We start from the raw sequence: 26,532 nt of genomic DNA, 5'->3' as shown, positions 1-26,532 counted from the left end.
AAGAAAATGATGGTCTCTAAAGAATCCTGGGGACTATAGTGTTTGAATGGTGCTAAGGTGTTCTAGTTGTGAGTGGTAAACTACAGTTCCCAGGATTATTTGGTCATGCACTTTAAATGTGTGTTGCGTATTTAGGTGATGTAAGCAACCAGCTTTTCTGAAAAAGAAAAGCACACACTAATCTGAGGATCTGCAACATGCACATCTTTGCAAATGACAATGGTCCTTTTTCAGCAATAGTAGCCATACAAATAGCTATTGCTGATATCCTTCTTTGAGCCTCCAAATAATTTGTGGACTTGCATCCACTGATGAATTATATCTTGCATCCCATATTAGAGAGATAAGCCAACTAGCATTCTTCTGGGGTCTTTATCAGCAAGGTGGCATTTTTTTGTTATTGATTTTTCCCTGCATTACTTTGTTCTCTGGCTGTAGTTGGAAGTCTCTTTAATGAGTGTTCACTTCATATGCAGTTATTGACTTTTCATTCAAAAGTAGTACATTTCTCTATGGGGAAAAATGGAGCCAACAAGTACTTCCAATGTCCAGGTTGATGGTACCAATGGATTGATAAAGGCTTCTAAAAAGGAACTTGCCATTCTTTTGGGCTTACAAGTATAGGTTTTGCTAACCCATTAATTGTTAGAAAATGTACACGTTACCATGGAGGTAGCTACGAAGATGGCAGCAACCACTGCTCAAAGTTACGTCTGCTGTAGGCCTAAATACCATTGAAACAAATGAGATTTACTCTGGTGCATATTTGATTAGACTTTGTTTGCTGGTCCCTCTGCCTTTTCCAAGTCAACTGTTTTGGTATGAAACGTGTAGCACAATTGCTTTTAACTCATTTCTGTAGCCAACATTACTCTTGCTATCAGGTTAAATCTAAGCTGTTGTATATGTTGTTAAATCTAACACATAATGAAGTATTGTCTCAAGTTAGACTGCTGTGTCCATTTATTTGGAAATAACCTTGTTGAAGGCCTTTAGTTCAGTGGTAGAGCACAGGATTCACTTGCAAAAGGTCCAAGGTTCAATCCCTGGCGACCTGCATTTAAAAGGACCAGGTTGGACAGGTGTGGGAAACATTTGGTCCTACACATTTTGCTGAACAACTCCACCCATCTGACCAATCACCAGAGATGATGGGAGTTGTTGTTCAGTAGCATCTGAAAGGACAGAGGTTCCCCAGACCTGAAGTAGGAGGTGGTAAGAAACATCTCTGCCCAAAACTTTGGAGAGTTGATGCCAGACAGAGTACACAATGTTAGGGATGATAGAATCCTGCTTCCTATATTTCTGTTTAGGAAAGTGAGTAGACCTGTTAAGAACGCTTTAGTTTTAGATCTATGCTTACTGCGGGCTAGGAGCTGTTATAGTGTGTGTGAGGATACAGTTTATGGTTAAATATGTGGCAGTTTTTCCTCTTTGGTATTTAATTTTAATTTTTAATTTTTTTGCATTTGAGCCACATATAAATGGTTTGTGAGAAATAATAATTCACCTAGCAATCATTTTTTAAAAAAATAATATTTATTAAGTTTTCCATTTTAATAATCCAATAAAAACACATTAAAACATTCTAAATTACAATACAATAAAAAAGCCAAATATAAATGCCAAATTATGTATCTTTGGGTGTCTTCCCATGCTCTGAATTTCACGAAATGCTGATCATCTAAATATCACATAGCATTTCTTTCTTAGTCAATAAACCATTCCGATTTTAATCCTTCATTTAATTTTCATTTATTTTTGCAACCACTGGTCTGTTCAACTTTTGCCTTCGTAATTCTGGATGAAATATTTTCCCTGTTGTTATCCCCACTCCAGCAGTTTCAGTTTCTGCTCACAGGAGCCATAATATTCCACATCCCAAACCCTGGGCAGAAATCTGAAATTCCCCTCTGTAATCTCGCTCCATCTCCCAACATGCTGGTACCTCTGCAGAAACACATTAACTCCAGTCCAGAATTCTTTCCATCTTCCACTGAGGGTAGCTGCCAGAATCTTCACCCAGTCAGTATTACAGTGGAACCTCGGGTTGCGAAAGTGATCTGTGTGGGAGGCACATTCGCAACCCGCAGCACCGCGTCTGCGTACGCGTGGATCACGATTTGGCGCTTCTGCGCATGCACGAGCGCCAAAACCCGGAAGTAACCCGTTCTGGTACTTCCGGGTTTGGCGCGGTGCGCAACCCAAAATCATATAACCTGAAGCATCTGTAACCCGAGCTACCACTGTATATTTAAACCACAACGGCAGCAAAATGCTCTTTCAGGCCCGCTTGCGTATTTCAAACAGTTGCCCTTCGGGGGAGGTTTATCAGGTAAAACTTGTATAGTCCCCCTGGGGCTATACAAAAATTGTATAGTCCCCCTGGGGCTATACAATTAATCCATCAGTTAATTCAACAAGCGGGTTAGTCCTTTGTGATGTTATTCTTGCTCCTCATTGGCGCTACTTTCGTTTTCTGCTCACAGGGATAATTTTAACTGTGTCACAGACCACCATTAGTCCTGGGCAGATATCTAGAATTCTCCTCTTTGGTCTCCTGCTAATGAGATGGTGCCTCCCCGCTAACTCATTCACCATGGCAGCCAAACAGGAAGTCCAATAATTCACCTACCAATCTTATTTCCTAACACATAGTAGCCTTCATATCCTTTTCTATGTTTGAATAGATTAGCACTATTATAGCAGATGTGGTTGTTAAAGTAAATGTTCTATCCATGGAGCAGAAGGTTTGGGCAATATTTCGTTTTTAGCTAAATATTCTTATATATCAATATATCACAATGTCTGAAATGGGAATGTAACTATGTAGAGGTGAACGGAGCAATGTCCTGGCAACTGCTATTAATTAGGAGTCTAAAACTGGTAATTTTTTACTTACCTTTAACATACTGTTACTTTACAGTATAGATATTTTTTTTATTAGCATATTTTCTCTAAAATTAGAGGTATAGAAGTACAGCAAGAAGCAGTTAGAAACTCAGGTATACATCTTTCATACAAGATACTATTTCCATTTGAGTATCCATTTTAGACACTCTGTACAGAGCCCAGAACAGACTCTTCCTGCAGGAACTTCACATGACTTAATCTGCTTTTCTTGAGCTGGATGATATACATTAATTTCAACAACCTTAATATGCTCCATGCTTTTTCAGAGCCATTATTTTTACTGTTTGGGTAACTCATTCTTGCATTTATATGACCATAAAATGTGATCTGTATATCAGTTCTACTTGTGCTGTAAGTTGTTATACAGTGGTACCTCTGGTTGCGAATGGGATCCGTTCGGGAGGCTCGTTTGCAACATGAAAAGAGTGCAACCCGCAGTGGTGTGTCTGCACATGCACGGGTTGCGATTCGCCACTTCTGCACATGCTCATGACGTCATTTTGCGCTTCTGTGCATGCGCGAGTGGCGAAACCTGGAAGTAACCTTTTCTGGTACTTCCAGGTTGCCGTGGGACGTAACCTGAAAGAAAGTAACATGAAGCGGACGTAACATGAGGTATGACTGTACAAGCTTTGTAATATATGCACCACTTTAGTAGAAACTTTGGGTTTAGCTTTTTCTATGTTTGCTTAAATTTGCACAAAAATAATAGTTTCTGAGGAACCTCTTGTAGTTTTTCCTGCACTTTGTTAGATTTATGTGGGATTCCCAAGCAGTCACCCATCCAGATACTTTGCAGAATCAGAACTGCTCGGCTTCAGAAATGGCAAGTTTTTAGTCACTTTCAGGTGTTGGAAAGGGAAATCAAGATACCTCCACAGTGCTGCTTTATAACTAGGCAAGTCCATGTGACTGAAGAGAAGGCTGAAACATTTGAGAAGGGTCCTTATGCTTCTGGTCCTGGGCTCTGAGGACAACATTTTTTGCCCTTACACATACATAGATGTGTATAGAAGGACTGTAGCTCAGTGATAAAGCACCTGCTCTTCGTGCAAAATATCCCAGGTTCAATCCCTGGCATCTCCAGGTAGATCTAGAAAAGCACCCTAGGGCCACCGCTGTCCAGAGTTGTTCCTGGTGTAGCATAATGTGGCTTTGTACATTCTCATATACTTACAAGTTCAGTGATAGCAAGCCAGCTATATCATATCAGATAAGCTGTGGCTCTTTCATTGAAGTATATTACAGAGATCCCTTGCTGCAATGTCTGCAAGATGGAACAAATCTCCCCCCTGTTCCCAGTCTGTGCAGTCAAGTATGCCCCAGATTGTAAGCAATCCCCCCCCCCCCCCGCAATAGAACTCAGTGGAAGCTATTAAGAACCAAGACCGCCTCAGCTTCATAGCCTTGTTTGGTGTCCCACTTCTTGGACATTCTTGAATGTGGCTGAGAGACAGAATCCATTCCTGAATGCCTACAAACATGATTCTATCAACAACCCTCCTAGTTATTTAAAAAATGTGGCAGTTCTCTGATTCTTGTATGTATTAATATTTTTGTATGATTAAGAAAACTGATAGCAGATAAACCAGAATATAATAGAGCTCAGTCCACTGTAGTTTTCTATTTGCTTGGATAAGTGAGCACCTGCTTTAAAAAATAATAATAATCTGCAAGTCTTAAATTATTCCAATTTTCATAGTATCTTCTTTTATTTTTAGATGAATCTGCGTTCTGTATTTACTGCAGAACAACAAAGGATATTGCAGCGTTATTATGAAAATGGAATGACAAATCAGAGTAAAAATTGCTTTCAGCTCATATTACAATGTGCACAAGAAACTAAGCTGGACTTCAGTGTAGTCAGGGTAAGTACTCAGGTCTTCCATGCTAAAATTTGCATAACAGTTTATCAAATGCACTTGTTTTGCTTCTTTATCTGCAGGGGACATGGAGCTATTAAGAAACCAAAAAGCTTCTTTCCCCAACATAACTTGTGCTTTGTCCCACCCCACCCCCCCATGACAGCTCGTTATAGTCTTGCCTGTTGTTTGAGATAGTGCTATGAAGTGCTTTCATCTTGTCCAAACAACTTAAGTCTCTTTAGCATCTGAAGTTAGGGCTTTTGTTGAAATTCTGGCTTTTGTAGATGTTTGAAAATTTTCTTTCATCTTTTTAACTTGGATGTTTGATTATTATTATTTCAAAGAAGATTGTGTGAAGTATGTAAGGGACACTTCACACATTACATTGGGGTGCAGTTACATTGATGCTTTGTAGATTTATGCCTACAAATTAAGTGTAACAAATATGCCTTTGTAAGCACCTGTATCATACAGCTATGCTTGTCAGGAGATCATTATTGGCTACAGTTCCCTGTTGAGTGTATGCTTGGTGGCTTTGCCTCCTCCTAATGGGTGCCTTGGTAGAAAGATGGTATATAAATGCAGTAAATAAAAGAAATAAAGGCTCTGAAACAGTGTGAAATGAATCTGAAAGTAGTTTAATTGCATTAGTTTGCACTACATTAGTAAAATGTTGTGGTTTAATTTAGTTTCTGCTAAAACAGGAGTGGGTGGGCAATTAAGTTCATTCTATGGTAAGACAACACCCCCCCCCCAACTGATGAGGAAGACGCTGGGGACATTTTAGCCATTTTATGAAATTCTTGATCTGATTTGGATATTAGGAAGATTCCTGGTATATGTGTTGTTGCTCTTACAATTTGTGATTCCTGGTATATGTGTTGTTGCTCTTACAATTTGTGATAATCTTCTTTAAGAATTTATTTTGAGTTGACCTCACTTGTTCTTATGAGTGGTGGGGTAAATGCTAAGTCCTTGTAGTTCTAGGTGAAGACAGTACCAGGAAAGTACTAGCTGCCTTGGAATATTTTTTTCAGCCATGTACATTGCAGTGCGTTGTTCAGGGGCCTTGCTTGGAACTATTATGTATCTATTATGCTGAAGAAATGATAGAATATACTCTGATAGCAGGACCAGCATGTTCTTCACGCCCCAACTGTTCAATAGCAAAAGTTCGATCTTCAGAAATGGGTAGGTGGAGATCTTTGCAGCATAGTTGTAAACATTAGGAGGTGGTGATGTGTGCACATCAAGCTGCTATTAAAGGTCCAGTCACATAGGACAGTTCAAAGGTTTACTGCTCAGTGTCCAGAAATATTAGAGTTCGGTATTGATCCTTCCTCCTCCTTGGAGAAGGAAAAGATAAAGAGACAGAAAGTTATGGTGGAAAGGGCCTCGGTGCGGGAAGATGAATCTTGCACTCTGGTGGCTTGTTTATGGGCAAGGGCATGTGGTATATAAGCAACAGCTGGAAAATTGCAAGTGGTAGTTAATAGTAAAGTCACTCGTGTCTCATTCATTCACTTTTTTAGTCTTTGTACTGTGATACTCTGGACTGAATGAAATGAATTTGAGTTGGATCCTTTGCTGATGAACCCTTTTGTGTTTGCAGACCTGGGTTGGCAACAAAAGAAGAAAGATGAGCAGCAAGAATGTTGTGGATTCTGGAGGCACCCCATCAGGGACTGTTGCCAGCACATTGAACGTACCTACAGTAACGAATGTCCGAAGCCTAGCCAACCTTCCTTCCCCCCAAACCCAACAGGCATCTTGGACGTCCTCCAACAACGATGTCATGGTAACCGGTGTATACACCCCAGCCAGATCTTCTCACAGGCTGGTGTCCACTAAGCAGTCCAGTGCATCGGTGAGTGATCTGCATAAAAATTCTCTTCCAAGGCCTCAAACAAAAAGTGAACCTGAGTTTCAGCGGCAGCAGATTGCAGTGGCGCAGCAAGCCCCCCACTGTAAAAATGCTTCTCTGTTCCTGGGAGAAAAGACTATTATCCTGTCAAGGCAAACAAGTGTGTTAAATGCAGCAAATTCTATTTATGACCATGCTAAGAAAAGCTATGGTGGTTCTTCGGTTCAGACTGCAGAGTTGGTTTTACCTCAGAAGCCCATGTTGTGCCACAGACCAAGCAAAGTGGAACAGATGGGATGTCAAAGGTTACCGAAACCGGAGCATCCGATCCTAGCCTCACATGTGCCATCTGGACAAAGGGCCAGCATTAGAGATCCTTCCTGCAGCACGCACAATGTGGAAATTCGAGAGGTTTTTTCCTTGGCTGTTACCGATCAACCTCAGAGAATCCTGGGAGGAAATGCTCAGAAGCCATCGTCCTCTTCTTCTGCAGATGGCAGTTATTTGTCCATTGCCATGGAAACGGGGGATGTCGACGATGAGTATGCTAGAGAGGAAGAATTGGCATCAATGGGTGCCCAGATACAGAATAACCCCCGACTAAGGGGCACATCCCTCATGGTGGAGAACCCAGGCACAGGCCTACCAGGGTCAGGCAGAAGTGTTGGCTGCAGTTCACACTTGGTTAATTCCAGGGACTTGCACAACAGTACCCCGTATCATAACAGAGACTACCACTTGCCTCCACGTACCTCCTTGCATACTATGTCCAGCACACTATATAGCAGTTCTTATCCATCAAGAGGTAATCTGTCTTCTCATTCTGCAGCTTCCAATCAACGAAGGCTGTCTCAAAACCAAAATAATTACCAGGTAATTGGAGTTCCTCCTACGTTTTAATGCTTGTGCTTTGACATCGTCTTCTGTTTTGTTGATGTTGTTGTAAACCGGGAGTTCCAGCAAGTTAACTTCTGTGCAGTGAATTGCAGCTGCTTTATGCATTTCTTGCCAAGAAAACACCTTGAATCATTACGCATTCTATTCCATGATTTTGGACACCTTATCCTCTGCACCAATACATGAAGCTGCAGAGTCTTGCTGTATAGTGGAGCCATAGGTGTGACGGCCATAATGTTCTCCTGCATGTGCGAATCACATCTGCCTTTTGTTTCCTTTTCATTGCTACTTGGGCCTAAAGCCTCTATCCATGAATGGTAAAGGTAACTCCAGTGTGCCTTTGCTGAGTCTGTCTCACCATTCCTGCGCTCTTCATTTGCCTTGAAAGAGGTATCATGCCTGGACTTTTCACTCATTCAGTGTTCAAAACTCCCATTTTTCTATGTGCATTTTGTGAATTTCATTAGCACAAGCAGTTTCTGAGCTCTGGGTGCAGTACTGTGCTGAAGATTTCAGACTTCAGAGTGGAACAAAAGGAGGAGTTTTTTCTGCCTCCCCACTTCCAGCTACTCTCTGAAGAATATTAGGGAGATGGGCAGGGAAAGGACTAGACCATGTGAAAAATGAACATAATGTTTTAGCTGCAGTTCATTCATTTTCAGCTTTGTATTCTTGTTATTAAAAAGATTGCCTAGACATTCTGTTGTTGCACCCATAACCTAGGCTTTCATATCTCAATTTCTAACCCTGCTCATATTTACAGAGGCAGTGAAACATGAGTCTTAGTTTTCCTGCGTTGGCACTTGCTGCAGTTGCCTAAGCCACAAGGATGCTGGTACCAGGCCTAGAGAGGTTCTGGTTAAACCTGCCCAGGATTTGTGACCAGTTACGTTAACCTGATGGCTAAATTGCTATCCAAATTATCTGCCATCCTGAGAGTGACAGCTTTTTTAACCTGAGAGTGGCTGCTAAATTCATGGAAGTTTTTTTCAGTGTATGAAAGGTTTGACTGATGATGTTTTTGCTCTCGTGCAGGGGTCAGCAAACTTTCAGCAGGGGGGCCAGTCCACTATCCCTCAGACCTTGTGGGGGGCTGGACTGTATTTTTTGGGGGGAAATGAACGAGTTCCTATGCCTCACAAATTCCCAGAGATGAATTTAAATAAAAGGACACATTCTACTCATGTAAAAAAACCCTGATTCCTGGACCGTCCATGGGCCAGATATACAAAGCGATTGGGCCGAATCCGGCCCCTAGGCCTTAATTTGTCTACCCATGCTCTAGTGTGTAGTTTTACTACAAATACTAAACCAAAGATTGTGAAACTTTGTGCTTTTTACTGTGAATGTTGCTTAATCAGATTTCAGCTGCTGCTGAAAATGCTTTTAAATGTTTTAAAATAGTTTTAAAATACAGTGGTGCCCCGCAAGACTAACGCCTCGCAAGACGAAAAACCCGCTAGACGAAAGGGTTTTCCGTTTTGGAGGCGCTTCGTAAAACAAATTCCCCTATGGGGTTGCTTCGCAAGACGAAAAAAATCTTGCATCCCCCCCGCGGGTTTTTTCCGCTTTTTCCGCCCTTTTCTTAAGCCGCTAAGCTGCTTATCAGCTGTTCCGCTGATAAGCCGCTTAACAGCTGATCGCTGGAAGCCGCTTGACAGCTGTAGCGCTAATCCGCTAAACTGTCAATGGGCTTGCTTCGCAAGACGAAAAAACCGCTATACGAAGAGCCTCACGGAACGGATTAATTTCGTCTTGCGAGGCACCACTGTAGTTTTTAATCTGTGACGTTTTAAATGTTGGGTTTTGTGGGGTTTTTGCTCTGTTGGGGTGGGATAAACGTTTAGTTGGGGCTGGGGATTAGTTTAATTTTAGTAGAAATGTAGTATTGGTTTCTACTGTTTGATTGTATAGTTTGTATTTTGTTTAGAACGGCAGAGGGTCACGGCTGTTTGGGAGTGAGCCCCAGCTAACAGAATGGCTGGGGTTCCATGGGAAGGGGTGTACTGGGACAACTGATCTCAGTGACCAATCTCAGGAGGAGGAGGAGTTATGCTAAGACCAGACCATATCATTACTGAGGAGGCAGGTTTAGTAGTTGGTTGAAGACTATCCTTGCCCCCGGGTCTGGTCTTGACCGGAAGGATACTGAAATTGACAAGGGAGACCCACATGACCTTAAGGTGCTGCTTGCAATGCCAGGTCAATGATTCACAAGACCACTGTCATCCATGACTTGATCATGGATGGACGACTTGATCTGGCATGTGTAACAGAGACTTGGTTGGATGAAGCAGATGGGCCTGTCCTTGCCACTGCTTGTCCACCAGGCAACCCAGGTCAGCGATGGGGGTGGAGATGCTCCTTCAGGAATACTGTTGATGGCCTTTCAGCTGATGCCCTGGTGGCCCGCTGCAGTGTGGAGTTAACCTGGGCTATTGACTGTCTGGCTCTGAAGTGCCCTCACCGATTGCATTGAGCTCAGACAGCCCCATGGTTTTACCCAGAGCAGAGGGCGATGAAATAATCTCTGAAACAGCTAGAGAGCCGGTGGCAGAAAACTCATTCTGAATCGGACTGGACACAGGTTAGAGCTCAGTGTTGAGCCTACCAAGTGGTAATAGCGACAGCAAAGAGGATCTTCTTTGCATCTGCAGAAAACAGCAGTAGAGACTCTTTTCAGGTGGTTCACAATTCAAGAGAACCACCTTTGCCATTGGGGCCTGGTAAGGACCCCAAGATCTCCTGCAAATTTTTTTTTGCAGATAAAGTCGCTCAGATTCGGAAAGAGGTAGGGCAGGAGAGTGCTAGAGTCCTGTCTAGTCAAGTTGCATGGGATCAATTCCAATCTGTTACCTCCATGGATGTGGACAGGCTGGTTGGACAAGTGAAACCGACCACCTGTCTCCTTGATCCTTGCCCATCCTGGCTCATAAAAGCAAGCTGGGAAGGGCTGGGCAATGGTCTCTGTGGGGTGGTGAATGCTTTCCTCTGTGAGGGAGCCTTCCCAGACCTGCTGAAAGAATTGGTTATTAAAACATCTTTGGACCCAGCCAATATGGCCAACTATCACCCAGTCTCAAATCTTCTATTCTTCAGCAAAGTGATTGAGCAGGTGGTTGCTGAACTGTTCCAGGCATGCCTGGAGGATGCGGACCATTTGGATCCTTTCCAGCCAGGATTCAGGCCACTTCATGAAACTGAAACTGCCTTGGTCGCACTGGTTGATGATCTCCGGTAGGCTAGGGACAAAGGTGAAAGCTGTTTCCTGGTTCTGCTGGATCTCTCAGCGGCTTTTGATACCATCAATCATGACATCCTTCTGAACGTCTAGTGGGACTGGCAGCTGGGGGCACTGTTACACAGTGGTTCTGCTCCTTCTTCCTGGGCCGTGTTCAGAAAGTGGGGAGGATGAGTGTTCAGACCCCTGGGCTCTCACTTGTGGGGTGCCTCAGGGTTCTGTCCTCTCTCCCATGCTATTCAACATCTACATGCAGCCGCTGGGAGAGATCATCAGGGGGTTTGGGCTGGGTGTTCATCAGTATGCGGGTGATACCCAGCTCTACCTCTCTTTCAAATCAGAACCACTGAAGGTGGTGAAGGTCCTGTGTGAGTGTCTGGAGGCGGTTGGAGGATGGATGGCGGCTAACAGATTGAGGCTGAATCCTGACAAGACAGAAGTACTGTTTTGGGGGGGTCAAGAGGCAGGCAGGTGTGGAGGACTCCCTGGTCGTGAATGGGATAACTGTGCCCCTGAAGGACCAGGTACACATTCTGGAAGTCATTTTGGACTTACAGCTGTCCATGGAGGCACATGTCAATTCTGTGTCCAGGGCAGCTGTCTACCAGCTCCATCTTGTACATAGGCTGAGACCCTACCTGCCTGCACACTGTCTCACCAGAGTGGTACATGCTCTAGTTATCTCCTGCTTAGACTACTGCAATGTGCTCTACATGGGGCTACCTTTGAAGGTGACTCGGAAACTACAATTAATCCAGAATGCGGCAGCTAGACTGGTGACTGAGAGTGGCTGCCGAGACCATATAACTTGGGTCCTGAAAGACCTACATTGGCTCCCAGTACATTTCCGAGCCAAATTCAAAGTGTTAGTGCTTTAAAGCCCTAAATGGCCTCGGCCCAGTATACCTGAAGGAGCGTCCCCACCCCCATCATTCAGCCCAGACACTGAGGTCCAGCTCCAAGGGCCTTCTGGCGGTTCCCTCACTGTGAGAAGTGAGGTCACAAGAAACCAGGCACAGGGCCTGGTGCCCGCCCTGTGAAATGCCCTCCCATCATATATCAGAGAAATAAACAACTACTGTATCAGACTGTTAGAAGACATCTAAAGGCAGCCCTGGTTAGGGAAGTTTTTTATGTTTCATGTTTTATCATGTTTTTAATATTATGTTGGGAGCCAGAGTGGCTGGGGGAATGCAGCCAGATGGGCAGGGTATAAATAAATTATTATTATTATTATTATTATTATTATTATTATTATTATTATTATTTATTTTATTTAGTAGTGAATGGTAAAATGACCCTTTTATAGTGAAAGAGTGAAATTCTATGGCTGGATTAGCAGTTAAAAAAATATTGTTTCCGAATTTCTTTATTAATGTGGAGAGGAAATTGTACATGGATTTGGCTCTGAAAAAGTTGGCTCTGAAAAAGTTTGCAAGCCTTTAATGTGCAATGTTTCTGTTTGGGAAGGGCCCCCAATCTGGATCCAGGACCATGGTGAATGGATTATTTCCTTGTGCACTAAGTTTGTATCAAGTTTCCATTCCTTACAAAGCTTGCATTGGGAAATCAGTGGAAGCTTTCTTATGGGGCTAAAAACCACCTTTGGGTGGGTTTTCTGTGAGATCATGCGACTTAGATCTCATATTTGAAGAACATAGATTGTGGGCTTTTGGACTAGCATTTATCAGTTACAGAGACAACTGTCTTAATGTTTTTGGTTTTATTTTGTTTGTTTAAAAAAAACACTAAGCAAAAATGCTTTCTATTTAGATGTTACAGGTGAGTGTTGTGGTTATCTCCTGCCATTCCAAATCCTGCTTGTTAATTTGCATTTCACAGTAGAGTTTAGATTTCTTTGGGTAATAAAAGAATAAAAACCTGTGGGGTATGTTTCATGGAAAAGGTTGATAGGCTAATTACGGGTTATTTTTCCAGTTTGAAAACCAGAACAATTGTGATCTTTTGCTTGATTATGAAAAGCCATTGACTGGGGACAGAGCGCATTTTATCTTGGCAATTTCAATGTAACAAAATCTGATTATAGAGGAACAAATTGCTAATGGCTTTCACTGCATGCAAATTTTTGCCAGCAGAAATAGTATTGCATTATATTCAGCAATGTGATACTTCTAGATATTGAAATGTACTTTTCCTTTGGGATGAAATGTTTGTCTTGAGATGTAGTACTTTTGATATTTTAAAATACTTTAAAATAGTGTGTTCTTAATAGAAATTCTATTAGTATTTTTTATTAGAGTACACTTGAAAAGTAGTCATTCACTTTCAGAAGCGAACCTTGCTCCTATAGCGTGGCATGCATAGAAAACACTGGTAGTGTGCAGGGCTACAGCTGTGTCACGTCAAAGTAGCCTTGGCTTGGAAGCTTCCAAACTGTTTGCTGTACTAGGAATGGGACAAGCCACAGCAGACTCTCTTGGTGATAATGATGATGGTGATGATAATAAATTATTTATACCCTGCCCATCTGGCTGGGTTTCCCCAGCCACTCTGGGCAGCTTCCAACAAAAGATTAAAAATACATTAAAACATCGGTCATTAAAAACTTTCCTAAACAGGGTTGCCTTCAGATGTCTTCTAAAAGTCAGATAGTTTATTTCTTTGACATCTGATGAGAGGGCGTTCCACAGGGTGGGTGCCACTGCCGAGAAGGCCCTCTGCCTGGTTACCTGTAACTTCGCTTCTCGCATGAATGGAACTGCCAGAAGGCCCTCGGAGCTGGACCTCTTTGTCTGGGCTGAATGATGTGGCTGGAGACACTCCTTCAGGTATACTGGGCCGAGGCTTGTGCCCAACTGTGTACAAGCTACTAGGCTATAACAGCACTTTACCAGACACCTGTCCGCATCTGTTGCAGTGTGTCTTTAATAGTAGGCCTGGCAAATTATGTGTCCAGCTTCCTAAAAAGGAATAATTGTTCACTTTTGATGAGTAGTTAACTTCACAGCTCCTTAGGTTGATAAGACAGATCCTGCCAGATCAGATCAACAGTAAAACAGCCAGTGGGTTTCCAGCCTGATGTCATGGTCATGGTGGTCGAGCTCTTCTGCCCTCCAGGGCAGTGGAGCTGTCCGAGCAGGGGAGAGCAATAATTTATGAGGAAAAATTCCTGGCAAAGCTCCTCAGGGGATTCTGGGGAGTGCACAGTATCCCACAGTGTCCCTTAAGCCTGTATCTGCCAGCTTGAAAGGGAGAACAGGTGCGACCTGGGAAGTGTGTCTCTGCCATGGATGAACCTCCGTCTTTGGCATGATCTGTGATCAGTTCCTCAAGAATTTGGAATATTGGCTTTACTTAAGGGGCACTCCTGAAATGGCCTCCCCTGCAAAACGAAAGAATCGTGTGCAGTTGTTATGATGTTATTTTGTCTGATACTGAGGAAAAGAAAGGGACCACTGATTTATGCTCAACAAAGGGTTTTTACAGTGTTTTTCTATACCCTCCCCTCCTGACCAAGGTAAAGGGACCCCTGACCATTAGGTCCAGTCGTGGCCGACTCTCGGGTTGCGGCGCTCATCTCGCTTTATTGGCCGAGGGAGCCGGCGTACAGCTTCCAGGTCATGTGGCCAGCATGACTAAGCCGCTTCTGGCGAACCAGAGCAGCGCACAGAAACGCCATTTGCCTTCCCACCGGAGCGGTACCTATTTATCTACTTGCACATTGACGTCCTTTCGAACTACTAGGTTGGCAGGAGCAGGGACCGAACAACGGGAGCTCACTCCATTGCGGGGATTTGAACCGCCGACCTTCTGATCGGCAAATCCTAGGCTCTGTGGTTTAACCCACAGCGCCACCCGTGTCCCATGTTCCTGACCAAGGTAATGGACCCTATTTAAATTAGCTTTGGACTGAACCAGGAGTGGAGGAGAGAGTAATTTGGCAAGACAAAGGACTGGTAATTACATCTGACAGGACTTTATATATGTGACTTTATTCTTTAACTGGCGGGCTGAGGAAAATTATCCCCAGAGTTTTAATGATGGAGCAGGCATCTTGTCGGGGCATTATTTATAGCTCTGTAAGGCCTTGAACAACGGAAGGAATGTTTTCAAAGGAGTGGAATGTGAATGGACAAAGGACGATGGCATAAATTATCACTGCACACCAGGTCTGGGAACAGAGTTCTGGAAGAACTACACATGTGAAGTGGACTTTTATCTGTTTGAGAAACAACCAAGGTTGCATATTATGAACAACCTCCATCTGAGGATCTTGTTTCCAATCTAAGTGTGAAGATTTTATTGGATAGCCTTCTCCAGGTCAGCTGAAACAGATTCTCATTCAGGTGCCTAGCTATGTGATTCAGACTACAGATGACATTTGGACTCATTGTAGGGGAACATGGACTTAAGGACGATGGCACCCAGATTAATGTGAGAGTAGTTGGTTTGTTTGGGCTTAATATTACCAGGATGGACTTCAAGACACTGCTGGCAACATAAGATAATCAAGACAACACAAGAGCCAAGCTCAGTATCGGAGATGGAAAAATCTCTGACTCCTGAGGCCCACCTGCTCCCACACTTGACATCTTATAATGTCTGGGGGAGAGTGGGTAGAGCCACAGCTTTAGAATGTGCTCCCAGTTGTTCCTCTGCATATATGGCTTGTATTTGGCACCTTTTAAATTTGGCACCAAATGCAAATCCATGACTAGAAAGGAAGATGATGATTCACCCTTTAAATTTGAATCACTTGACTCCAGGTGACTGGCTGGGGGGTGGGCGGGGCGGGGGTGGACCAGTTCCAGATGCAGTCCACTGACCAGGTCCAGTTTCCTTGGCCTGTGACAACAATTGTGTATCTTCCCAAATCCATTTTGAAGAATATTCTTTTTCTTTCCTCAGATTTCAGGAAATCTTCCTGCACCTTGGACTATGGGGAGTTCACGAAAAAGAGCTGTAAGTACTTCTCACTGAAGCAGTAAGTGAACAAAGTGCAGACTTAGATTAGGTATTTTAAGCTTAGAACTTTTAAACTAATACGAGTAGGGTTTTAAATAAAGTTTGTCTTGAAACGAAATCTTTCCTCCCCACCCACAGCCCCCTTCCTGCTTCCTCAGCATCTCCTGTCAAAGTGCAGAGATGACATTGTTAGATATGTGTAACCCACAGTCAGAAGTATGCACTGTCTTTCCAAGCAACTTTGAATATTCACATTGCCTTTGCCATTGATAGTAATTCCGATTTATGTTACACTTAACTTGCAACCTTGTAAAATGCTCGAAGCATGTCTGTCAACACTGACAGTAGTGAATGAGAAAGGGTGAAGATTATCATCTGCATTCATGGAGATCCTAAAAGTTTCCCCATTGACAGTAATGTTTCCTATATTTTATTAATAGCTAGCAGTATCAACACGGATTTCTCACTGTTGGCTTAAATAATGACAAAAGCAATAAAACTTCAAAATTAAACCTGCTGTTAGGAATCCTCCTTTTGTAAGATGGACTGCAATGTATTTCCAGTTGTCAAATAATTCTAGTGATGGATTGGTGTCACTAAAATCAACTGGGAAAGCTCAGTGGAGTGAAAAATAGCATGGCATAGCCCTTTGGAAATGCAGAATAAGACTTAAAAGGAGATGAGCATTGCTAATGGCAAGAGTAACAAAGACGTCTCTAATGGATGGCTCTCAAAGTAAAACCTTCATATTTAGAATTTATAGTCCATTTCAACTAACTATTGAAAGCTCTCCTCTTACATTCTGTGTGCCTCTAAATAGTTTTGCCTTCTCCTTTTCTGTCTCATTTAATTAATTTAGAGAGAATGAAACCCAGGCTGTCTGGCACATAGCGAAAGGAAAATGCAATGACAGAGAACTATAAATCTTTCAGTTCAGCAATAACTCTAAATCTACCATGGAAAAACAACAGTGCACAGACTCTGCTTTTAGTGTTGTTGGTTAACTATCTAACTATTAATTTGTGGTGGCATTGAATAGCCTCAATCTCTGCAATTGAATATGCTTTTAAAGCAATTTTAAACCTGTTTGTAGATGCTGTAGTCTTAACAAATGACACAATTTCTAGACTTTCATATAATCTCTCTATTTGCACAAGAAAATTGTATTCAAATGAGATTTGCTAAAAGGGTAAAGTATGTTATAAGTGTCTCCAGTTGTGCTAGGACAACAAAATAGCTCCATTGGTTTTGTGACCTAGGACAATCTTGAATGCCATTCTTAAATGAGCTGCAGATAAATGTTGACCCAAAGCCGAAGAAGTGAGCATGCACACAAAAGCTCATACCAATAACAAACTTATTTGGCCTCTAAGATGCTACTGGAAGGATTTTTTAAATTTTGTTTCAACACTGTATAAGAGATTCATCTTCTTGATACTTTCAGCATCACATTCCCCCAAATATCAATGACAGCTAGGAAAGGGGCAAATACCTCTAGTACAGCTAAATTATATGTGTGTTGAATGTGTTGGAGCATGTACTGACCCACCTTGTTCTCATTTGTGCTGTCAAAATGTTTCTTTCAGCTGAGCTTCTTTTCCATTTCCCATTGACTCTTTGTGGGAGTGGGGCAGTGCAATCCTATTTTTCAGAACATAAGAATCCTCCTGAATTAGATGAAGAGCTCGTCTGTTCCAGCATCTTGTTTCTAACAAAGACCAACTAAATGATTTTGGGAAGTTTGCAGGAGATCTGGAAAACCTTCTCTTGTTTCCCCCAGTTTATAACACCCAAGTATTTAGTATCCTGAAATTTATTGCTTCTAAAGAGTTACATTTTATTATCTAGGGCCTTATCCATAAGTTACTGCTTTCCTGACCCTCATTTGAAATCATCTATGTAAATCTTTCAAAGTTTGTTAGTTTGAATACACAGTATATTAATTTTGTTAAATCAATAAATTTCAGCAAAACCCTCACATACTGGTGGAACATACACAGACACTTACTGTTCCCTCTAAAGACAACTATTACCAAGAGGATTCAGTCCACTTCTTAATGTAATATTGGAAGGAGGATGTGTAGTATTCTAATCCCATGGAAGCACCCTTGTATGTGCCACTGTGCATGTGTAGGATCTCATACAGTGTTACTTCGGGTTAGAGGTGCTTCAGGTTACAGACTCTGCTAACCCAAAAATAATACCTTGGGTTAAGAACTTTGCTTCAGGATGAGAACAGAAATCGCACGGTGGTGGCGCTGTGGCAGCGGGAGGCTCCATTAGTTAAAGTGGTACCTCAGGTTAAGAACAGTTGCAGGTTAAGAACGGACCTCCAGAAACAATTAAGTTCTTAACCCAAGGTTCCACTGTATTTGGTTTGTTTGATAGGTTATTATTGCAGTTGTACCTCAGGTTAAGTACTTAATTCGTTCCGGAGGTCCGTGCTTAACCTGAAACTGAAACTGTTCTTAACTGAAGCACCACTTTAGCTAATAGGGCCTCCTGCTGCCACCACGCCGCCAGAGCACAATTTCTGTTCTCATCCTGAAGCAAAGTTCTTAACCCGAGGTACTATTTCTGGGTTAGCAGAGTCTGTAACCTGAAGTGTCTGTAACCTGAAGCGTATGTAACCCGAGGTACCACTGTACATTTGTTTTAATGCATTTTTAAAATTTATACTTCATGCTCTTCAAATTTTGTAAACTGCTTATGTGTAAAGGGATTAATAAATTGAGTAAGTGCACAATAGTAGTTCCTGGATGGGGAAGCTTTGTGGGTTAGTGGTTCCCAACCCCTGCTTTTGATATGGTGCCTTACTATAGATCAGAGAATCTAAAAATTGAAGCTTTTCTTATATATAGTCAGGCACAGTCTTTAAGTATTTGCAGTTGTGCTAGATGCTGTCCCAGGGGTTTCAGTCTTTGTATAATTGAGACAGGAACCCCAGAGAGGTGTGAGGTTGCCTACTCTGGAAAAACTGCTCAGGAATCTTCACCTTAACTCCTTTCTTGGTGGAATGCCACAGGCATGAAAGCAGTTTTGAGATTTTAGCTGTTCAAGTGAACATGGTCTTAATTAGCTGAAGAATATAATGCCAGATAGTTAAAAGAAAGGATAATTTTAAGGCCAATAGGTATCTTAAGGCATTGATAAACACCTCTTTATCCCATACCTCTGTTTTCTCCTAGTTGCGATGCAAGTGAACTTAGGTTAAAGAATCTTTAAAGGGACCCCTGACCATTAGGTCTAGTCGTGACCGACTCTGGGGTTGCGGCGCTCATCTCGCTTTATTGGCCAAGGGAGCCAGCCTACAGCTTCCGGGTAATGTGGCCAGCATGACTAAGCCGCTTCTGGCGAACCAGAGCAGCACACGGAAACGCCGTTTACCTTCCCGCCGGAGCGGTACCTATTTATCTACTTGCACTTTGACGTGCTTTCGAACTGCTAGGTTGGCAGGAGCAGGGACCAAGCAACGGGAGCTCACCCCATCGCGGGGATTTGAACCGCCGACCTTCTGATTGGCAAGTCCTCGGCTCTGTGGTTTAACCCACAGCGCCACCCGCGTCCCAAAGAACCTTTAGCTTTGGTTAAAGATTGTGAGCGTTACCTTCAGCACAACATTGCCTATGCTGTGGCATAAGAGATATTTTTGCATGGTGGTTAGAAGGGGTATTTATTATTTATTTCAGATATTTATATGCTGCTTAGTATTCAGGGTATGGGGACAGGGAAAGGAAGCCCTTCAAAAGAGTCAGTGCTGTTTGCAGGCCATCCCTTACCCAGTGTTGAAAAGAAACAAATGTTGACCTTCACACATGAGAAACCATATGTAATCTTGAGCATGACAGAGAGGCAGCCTCTACTTAGCCACAAGGGCTGCTTTTTATAGTGTATTAATTGAAGTTCTTTGCCAGAAAACCGTCTGACAACCTGTCCTTCAGAATCTGTATAACATGACTGATGAATTTAAGGCCAGGCAAGATGTGAATGATTTAGCAGACAGTGGTGCTTTAAAGGGCAAAGTGAAATCTTCAGTCAAAGAGCTTGTTTACATGGATTTCTTTTTTTAACCACCTGCTTCCTAATTCTTGGTTAGTGACAATCACCATGTCACTTTAAAAATCCCTTTGCTTAGCGAGGTGCCCTGCTGGCTGTCCTCCAGTTTTGGAGTCTTCTTCCTTCTCATGTTTGCCAAAGGCCAGCCCTGAGCCACTTGGGTGGCTTCTTATTTGGGGCTGGTGTTTAGTGACCAGAGATTAACGCCTCCGCCCCCGCAAAGTTCATTTTTTAATAGTACATTTTATATCCAGATTGGGGAACCTGTAACCCTTTAGGTAGACTCCATTTCCAATCAGCCCCAGCTGACATGTCCAGTAGTTAGGGATGATGGGAGTTGTAGTCCAGCAGCATATGGAGGGCCTCAGGCTCCTCACCCCTGTTTTATATTGTGCAAGTTGGCTTTGCAGCCAATAACCAATGGAGTTATTATGCTTCCCTCTTAACTTGCATGGTGAGGAGGAGAGGCATGCTTTTCCACATAAATGCAGCCATATTTATCCCCCGCAAGTGACCAGGCATGTGCTTTATCACCAGCCTAATCTACATGGTAACTTCTCATTTCATTCAAAGGTTAGGAGTTAGGAACTGGGCTTTCATTTTTGACTTTGCAACACCATGTGGAACACCTTCATTTTCCATTGTTGTCTCCTTTCTAGTACTTAAAACAATAAAGTGTGTGCTTGATTTACAGCTACAAGACCGTACACAATTCAGTGACCGGGATTTAGCTACCCTTAAGAGATACTGGGACAGGGGCATGACGAGCCTTGGTGCAATTTGCAGAGAGAAAATTGAAGCAGTCGCTGCGGAGTTAAATGTTGACTGTGAAATAGTACGGGTAAGAACTTCCAGTCCTCCCGTTTCTGGTTGCAGAAAATAGCCTAGATGAAAGCTTTTTAAAAAAATTACATGAGGTAGACTGAAATAGACTGCACGTGTTACATAATGAATGGCCACGTTAGGAAGTGCTCTCTTGCTCTGTTTCCTGTCTATTTATAGTTAAAATCCCTCAGGTGAGACTTTTATCAATTGGCAGCATGAGCTGCATGTTTGACAGTCCAGTTGGACTGGGATTTTAAAACAAGCAAAGGCTTTCTGCGGAACTGAAAAGGAATAACTTGTGCAGTTAGTCAAAATATAAAAGCTCCTTGTGAAGGAGAAGGGAGCTGAGTTTTATTTTTATTTTTTTGCAAGGGAGCAATACAGTTCTGTGTTGGGAGCTGAGTATGTTATGTTATATTATGTTATTTTGCTAAGGGAGCAACACAGTTCTGTGTTGGGAGTAACCCTTTGCATGTTTCTGGTCCTATGTTCATTGTCACTCACCTTGGGAGTTGTGAAAGACCTCTGCTTGGTACCCTGACTGGTCCAACAGTGAGCTTAATGGCTGAGTAGAAATCAGAATCAAAATCTTCCCCAGTTCTACTTCAACACCCTAACCACTTTAACTTGTTGTCTCACAGTGATGATGATGATGATGATACTCACCATTATCTTTAAAATAACAAATTGGTGAAAATTACCTAAAGCAGGTAGAAGCATTTCCCCTGAAATATGTATGTTTGTAAATATATTTCCAAACAACATTAATATTCAGGAATTTATGTATTCTGTGTCCTTTCTCTGCCTGCCCCCTCTTCCCCCAATACTAAAGCAGGAAACCCCAGATTTTGTTTCCAAAATTAAGTATTCAGAGCAGGTAAACATGTTTTGCAGTGTTTCATTCTGCGTTGTTCAAATTTCAAAAGAGGGAAAATACTTTGGGAAATATTAGCATATCCTAAAGGTTTGTGGGGAGGAGCATACAGTGGTACCTCAAGTTATATACGCTTCAGGTTACAGACTCCGCTAACCCAGAAATAGTTCCTCGGGTTAAGAACTTTGTTTCAGGATGAGAACAGAAATCGTGCTCCGGCGGCGCAGCAACAGCAGGAGACCCCATTAGCTAAAGTGGTGCTTCAGGTTAAGAACAGCTTCAGGTTGAGAACGGACCTCCGGAACGAATTAAGTACTTCACCCAAGGTACCACTGTATTAGGTAACAGCCTGGTCTAACTCAGTGAAGTAGAGATAACTGATATCCAGGCCTACATAGCCCACTGCACTCAGTGGGACTTAAATGTCAGTGTTTATTTTAGAAATTTCTGCCCTTCTTTCCTTCCACTAGGGGAACTCAGAGCACACAAGAGGATGGAGATACAGGCAAGCAACGTTTTAGGCGCAACAGATATGTGCGCGATTGCGCACACACGCACAGTGCCGAACCTGGAAGTGACCTGGAAACATAAGACGTCACTAAAGGGCGGAACGGGAGTGGGGTAGGGGCAGGTTGTGGGCTGAATGAGGTGAGAGCGGGATGGAATGGGGTGTTTCAATTGCACACGATTTCATGCAAGTGCACAATGACCCAGAACCCAGAATGCCTGTACATGTAATCCATGCAATATTAAGCAGCATGATAAAGTGTTACAAGAAAATCAGCAGGCAGAACAGATGTTCAGTAGCTTCTCTCAAAAGGCCTGTAAAGAGCCAGGTTTTCACCAGGTGCCGGAAGGCATGGAGTGACAGCCTCCATAGGGCAGGCAGTGCCACAACTGAAAATGTGTTGCTTCTCTTTCTCAACTGATGAACCTCAGTTGGAGGAGAGACGTGAAGTAGGACCTCAGATGTTGAACCGAGTTTAGGAGAGGCACCTGTGGGCGAAGGTGGTTCTTAGGATACTTTAAACTGTGTAACTTCAATGTAATTGGTCTACAGGTGGCTAGATGTGGAAAAAAAGGAGTGGTAGATAGTGTTGAAATTCGATCTCCTGACCACTGGGAAACTTAGTTTCTCTTTGGTTAGTCATTCCTTATGCAGAACTATTAACCCCAAATTTGACTGTCTTCTGAACCTCCAAAAATGATAGCAAAGACCCGCACACCCCTTAATCAGTGATTATGTTTCAGCTAGCGATTTGCATGTGTGAAACAACTGACGCAGGTCAAACACTGCAAAAGTGATTTTTGGTCTTGTAACACTTGCAGTCTCTACAGTGAGTTGGAAGTTGTCGAATCAGCACTTTGGAAAATGTTGCAGATTCTAGGTACTAACCAATGTGCTAATGATTAGCAAGAAGATGGTGCCTAGCTGGGAATAGTGGTTAACAGAAATTGAGGACAGAAAATTGGCAAAGGCTAAGGTGGTAGCTCCTGGCCTGTGAACCTAGTTAGACTCACCTTCTGGCTTACGAGGCCATTTCAGCTAAGGTTCACCTGCCTACCATGTGGGTGTGGGGCAAATAAAGATACGTTGGCTTGGGGTGGTGTGGGAGACATAAGGCCCATTTAACCATTAAGAAACTTTTCGGGGGGGAAATAAATTGCTGTTCTGCTGCAAAGTTGATTATGTTGCCAGAGCAGCAGTTGTCAAAAGATGTTGTCTGCTGACCACTTTAACTAGTGTCCTTACAGGGCAAGGTGTAGGGGGTCCTTGGCAAAGTGTCTGGCTGGCAGACTTAGCTGCTAGTGCCTGGCAGCAGCATACCAGGGAATGCTGGGTGGCTCCTGCTGATATCTGGGAGCTGCTGCTGTTAATTCCCCGCAGTATTTCAAAGTGACATTATGCTAAACTTCAGACCTTCACTGTCAAGCACCCAGTATTTTTCAGGAAAGGGTAGAAAGAGCATGCATCAGTGGTAGGGCCTGCCAGGGGCTGGCAGCTCATCAGCTAACATAATAGAATCATAGGATTGTAGATTTGGAATGGATCCCAAAGGCCATCTAGTCCAAGCCCCTGCAATGCAGGAATCTCAACTAGATCATACATGACAGATGGACATCCAACTTTTGCTTAAACACATCAAAAGAAATACAGCCCACCACTTCTTGTGGAAGTCTGTTCTAGTGTCTTAACAGCTCCTACTGCCAGAAAGTTCTTCCTGATGTTTAGTTGGGATCTCCTCTTTCATAACTTGAAGCTACTGGTTAAGGTCTTACCCTCCAGAGCAGAAGAAAACAAGCTGGCTCCATCCTCCATGCAGAAGTCCTTGAGATATTATAAGATGGCTATCATGTCTCCTCTTGGTCTCTTCTTTACCAGGCTAAACACATGCAGTCCTCTCAGTCGTTCCTCATAAGGTTTAGTTTCCAGACCCTTGATCATCTTGGTTGCCCTCCTCTGCACACATACCCTCTTGTCAATATCCTTCTTAAACTGTGGTGCTCAAGACTGGACACAGGACTCCAGATGTGATCTGGACACTATACTTTTTTTTAATGCAGCCGCCTTTTTAGCTGCTACATCTTTTGATTCATTAAGCATGTGGTCTACCCTATATCGTTTTCACATGTACTACTGGCAATCCAGGTGGTTCTCATCTTATATTTCTGCAGCTGGTTCTTCCTGCCTAAGTGTAGAACCTGAAATTTCCTCCATTGAAATTCTCTCTCTCTTTAGTTTTTTAAGTTTTTAGCCGTTATTCCAATCTGTTGAGGTCATCTGGAATCTCAATTCTGTCTTCCACAGCATAGGCTACCTCTCCCAGTTTTGTGTCATTTGCACATTTGATGAGCATCCCCTCAATTACTTCATCCAAGTCTTTTATAAAGATGTCGAACAACGGACCCAGAACAGAACCCCACAGCACCCCTCTTGTCACTTTTTTCCAGGATCACAAGGAACCGTTAGTGAGCACTCTTTGGGTTTGGTTAGTCAGCCAATTACAAATCCATCTAACTGTTATGTCATCCAGTCCATATTTTACCATCTTTTCTTCAAAAATATCATGGGGGACTTTGTCAAAAGCCTTACTGAAATCCAGATACACTATGTCCACAGAATTCCCCTGATCCACCAAGCTTGTAACTATCAAAAAAAAAAGAAATGTGATTCATCTTCCAAGGTACCCCTTGCAGACCTGGAAGGTTACTTCAGCTTCATGGAAACTGCTATAATAACTAATGTGCTTTAGAGGGCTGAGGACGGTGACCTGAAAAGCAACTATGATGTAGGAATGTGGTAGCCAACATACAGGAGCCTTGTGTGATCTGGCCAGATTCTCAGCTGACTTGCAGAAGCATCACATGGATAGATCTAGGGTCTAGGCAGGGTGATGAGGATGGTAGAAAGGAGAAAGTAGTTAATGAGCCATTTGGCCCCAACAAGAGCTCCAGAGTTAGGCTAGGGTGGAAATACCAGTGCAGTTACTAGGCTCCCATTCTGAAGCCCTTTGCTGCACAGCTATCTAGGAAGGAGGCAAAAATTTTCTGGACAGAGAATTTCTAACCAACTGTTTCAGCCATAGTGAATTTGTGAGAAGAGACACAATGTCAGTTCTCTTTTTCTGCCTCTTGATACCTAAATTCTACATACTTTCCTCCCCAGGACTAAGATGCTTCTTTAGCAATGTTTTATTTGTAGTTCACCACCCCCACCACTTCCTTTTCATTCTTCAAGAGCTCAATTAAACATTGCCATAATGGAAATACTATCTTTTCAAAAAGACTAAGTAGGTCTCTGGCCAGTTCAGTTTAATGTAATCAACAATTAATTCAACCATATTGGGTTTTGTTCTGTTTTGTTTTAAAAACATACAAAACAACTTTGATTTGTTGAAGCTGTTGACTTTCCAGCTAAAGGAGCAATTCATGAGCCCTTGTGTTTTTTACTTAGTATTTCACTAATCTGTTGAGGGTGCAGTAATGCCTCACCATAGTCCACCATTTCTAAAAGTGGAAACACCACTAAATAAAGCATAGCTTTTAAGTTGTTGGTCTACTGAGGTTAAATATTTAAAAGAGAGCAGGTGCTATATATTTTTATTAGTGCCATTCTGTCATGCAAGAAAAGAGCAAGGAGATTGTGAGAGGAAGAACTTTTAGACATACAACTCCCCCACTTGCAGTGCCCCGGTTCTGTACCATGAGATGCAGCTGTGTATGTTGATTGGCTGTAACCATGCAGAGGATTGGCCATCTCATGGAAACATTTTTATGAGGTTTATATCAGTGACCATCTAAGTGGCTGGCAAGCAACCAACAAGGACACAATAGTATTGTGATGCTATATACGACCCAAAAGCCCCCCAAGAGGGGTCTTTATAAGAGATGGGGTGAAGGACAAAGCAAGCACCCAGGGAAAGAGAGTTCCAAAGCCTAAATGTGATTTTCAGAAAGACCTTATCCCACATACTCGCCAGCCCTACTTTATAAGAACATAAGAAGAGCCTATTGTATCAAGCTAATGGCCGATATAGTCCAGCATCATCTTCTCATAGTGGCCAACCGATGCCTATGGACCAACCCAGTCCTCAAGCAGGACCTGAGCACAAGATTACTTTCTCCTACCATGGTTTCCAGCAACTGATATTCAGAAGCATTACTACCTCCAACTGTGGAGAAAGATAATAGCCATCATAGCCAGTAGCCATTGATTGCCATGAATTTGTCAAATTATTTTGTAAAGCCGTATAGGTTGGTGGCTGTCACTGTGGAAGTGAGTTCCATACTTTATATGTATCTTGTGAAGAAGTACTTTATCTTTCACAAATCTTCCGTTTAGCTTCATTGGATGTCCATAAGTTCTAATGTTACAAGTGATGGAGAAAAAGCTTTTCTCTGTCCTCTCTCTCCATGCCAGGCATTATTTTATAAACTTCTATCACTTGCCTCTCTTACTTGCCTTTTCTCCAAAAGGTCCCAACTCTGCAGCCTTTCCTCATAGGGGAGTTGCTCCATCTCCTTGATTATTTTGGTTGCCCTTTTCTGAATTTTTTCCATCTCTGCATTA

The 26,532-nt window shown here is 42.6% G+C and overlaps 1 protein-coding gene across 7 annotated transcripts in view; it reads left to right on the top strand.

Annotated features, from left to right (window-relative positions):
• Window positions 1–26,532, top strand: part of HDX (highly divergent homeobox) — a 44,967-nt gene that overhangs the window by 4,700 nt on the left and 13,735 nt on the right. For 4 of the 7 annotated variants that reach the window (XM_081897371.1, XM_081897373.1, XM_081897370.1 and 1 more), the window contains exons 2-5: window positions 4,635–4,781; window positions 6,391–7,515; window positions 15,650–15,703; window positions 20,457–20,603. In XM_081897371.1, the coding sequence (XP_081753497.1) occupies window positions 4,635–4,781; window positions 6,391–7,515; window positions 15,650–15,703; window positions 20,457–20,603 (1,473 nt within the window). The remainder of the gene's footprint in view (window positions 1–4,634; window positions 4,782–6,390; window positions 7,516–15,649; window positions 15,704–20,456; window positions 20,604–26,532) is intronic. The other 3 variants (XM_081897376.1, XM_081897375.1, XM_081897374.1) reach the window with 3 other exon arrangements.

Source organism: Podarcis melisellensis, assembly GCF_964234715.1.
Source record: "Podarcis melisellensis genome assembly, chromosome: Z".
Classification (NCBI taxonomy): domain Eukaryota; kingdom Metazoa; phylum Chordata; class Lepidosauria; order Squamata; family Lacertidae; genus Podarcis; species Podarcis melisellensis.
The sequence above is the reverse complement of the archived record's forward strand: the minus strand, read 5'-3'. Positions and strand labels throughout refer to the sequence as shown.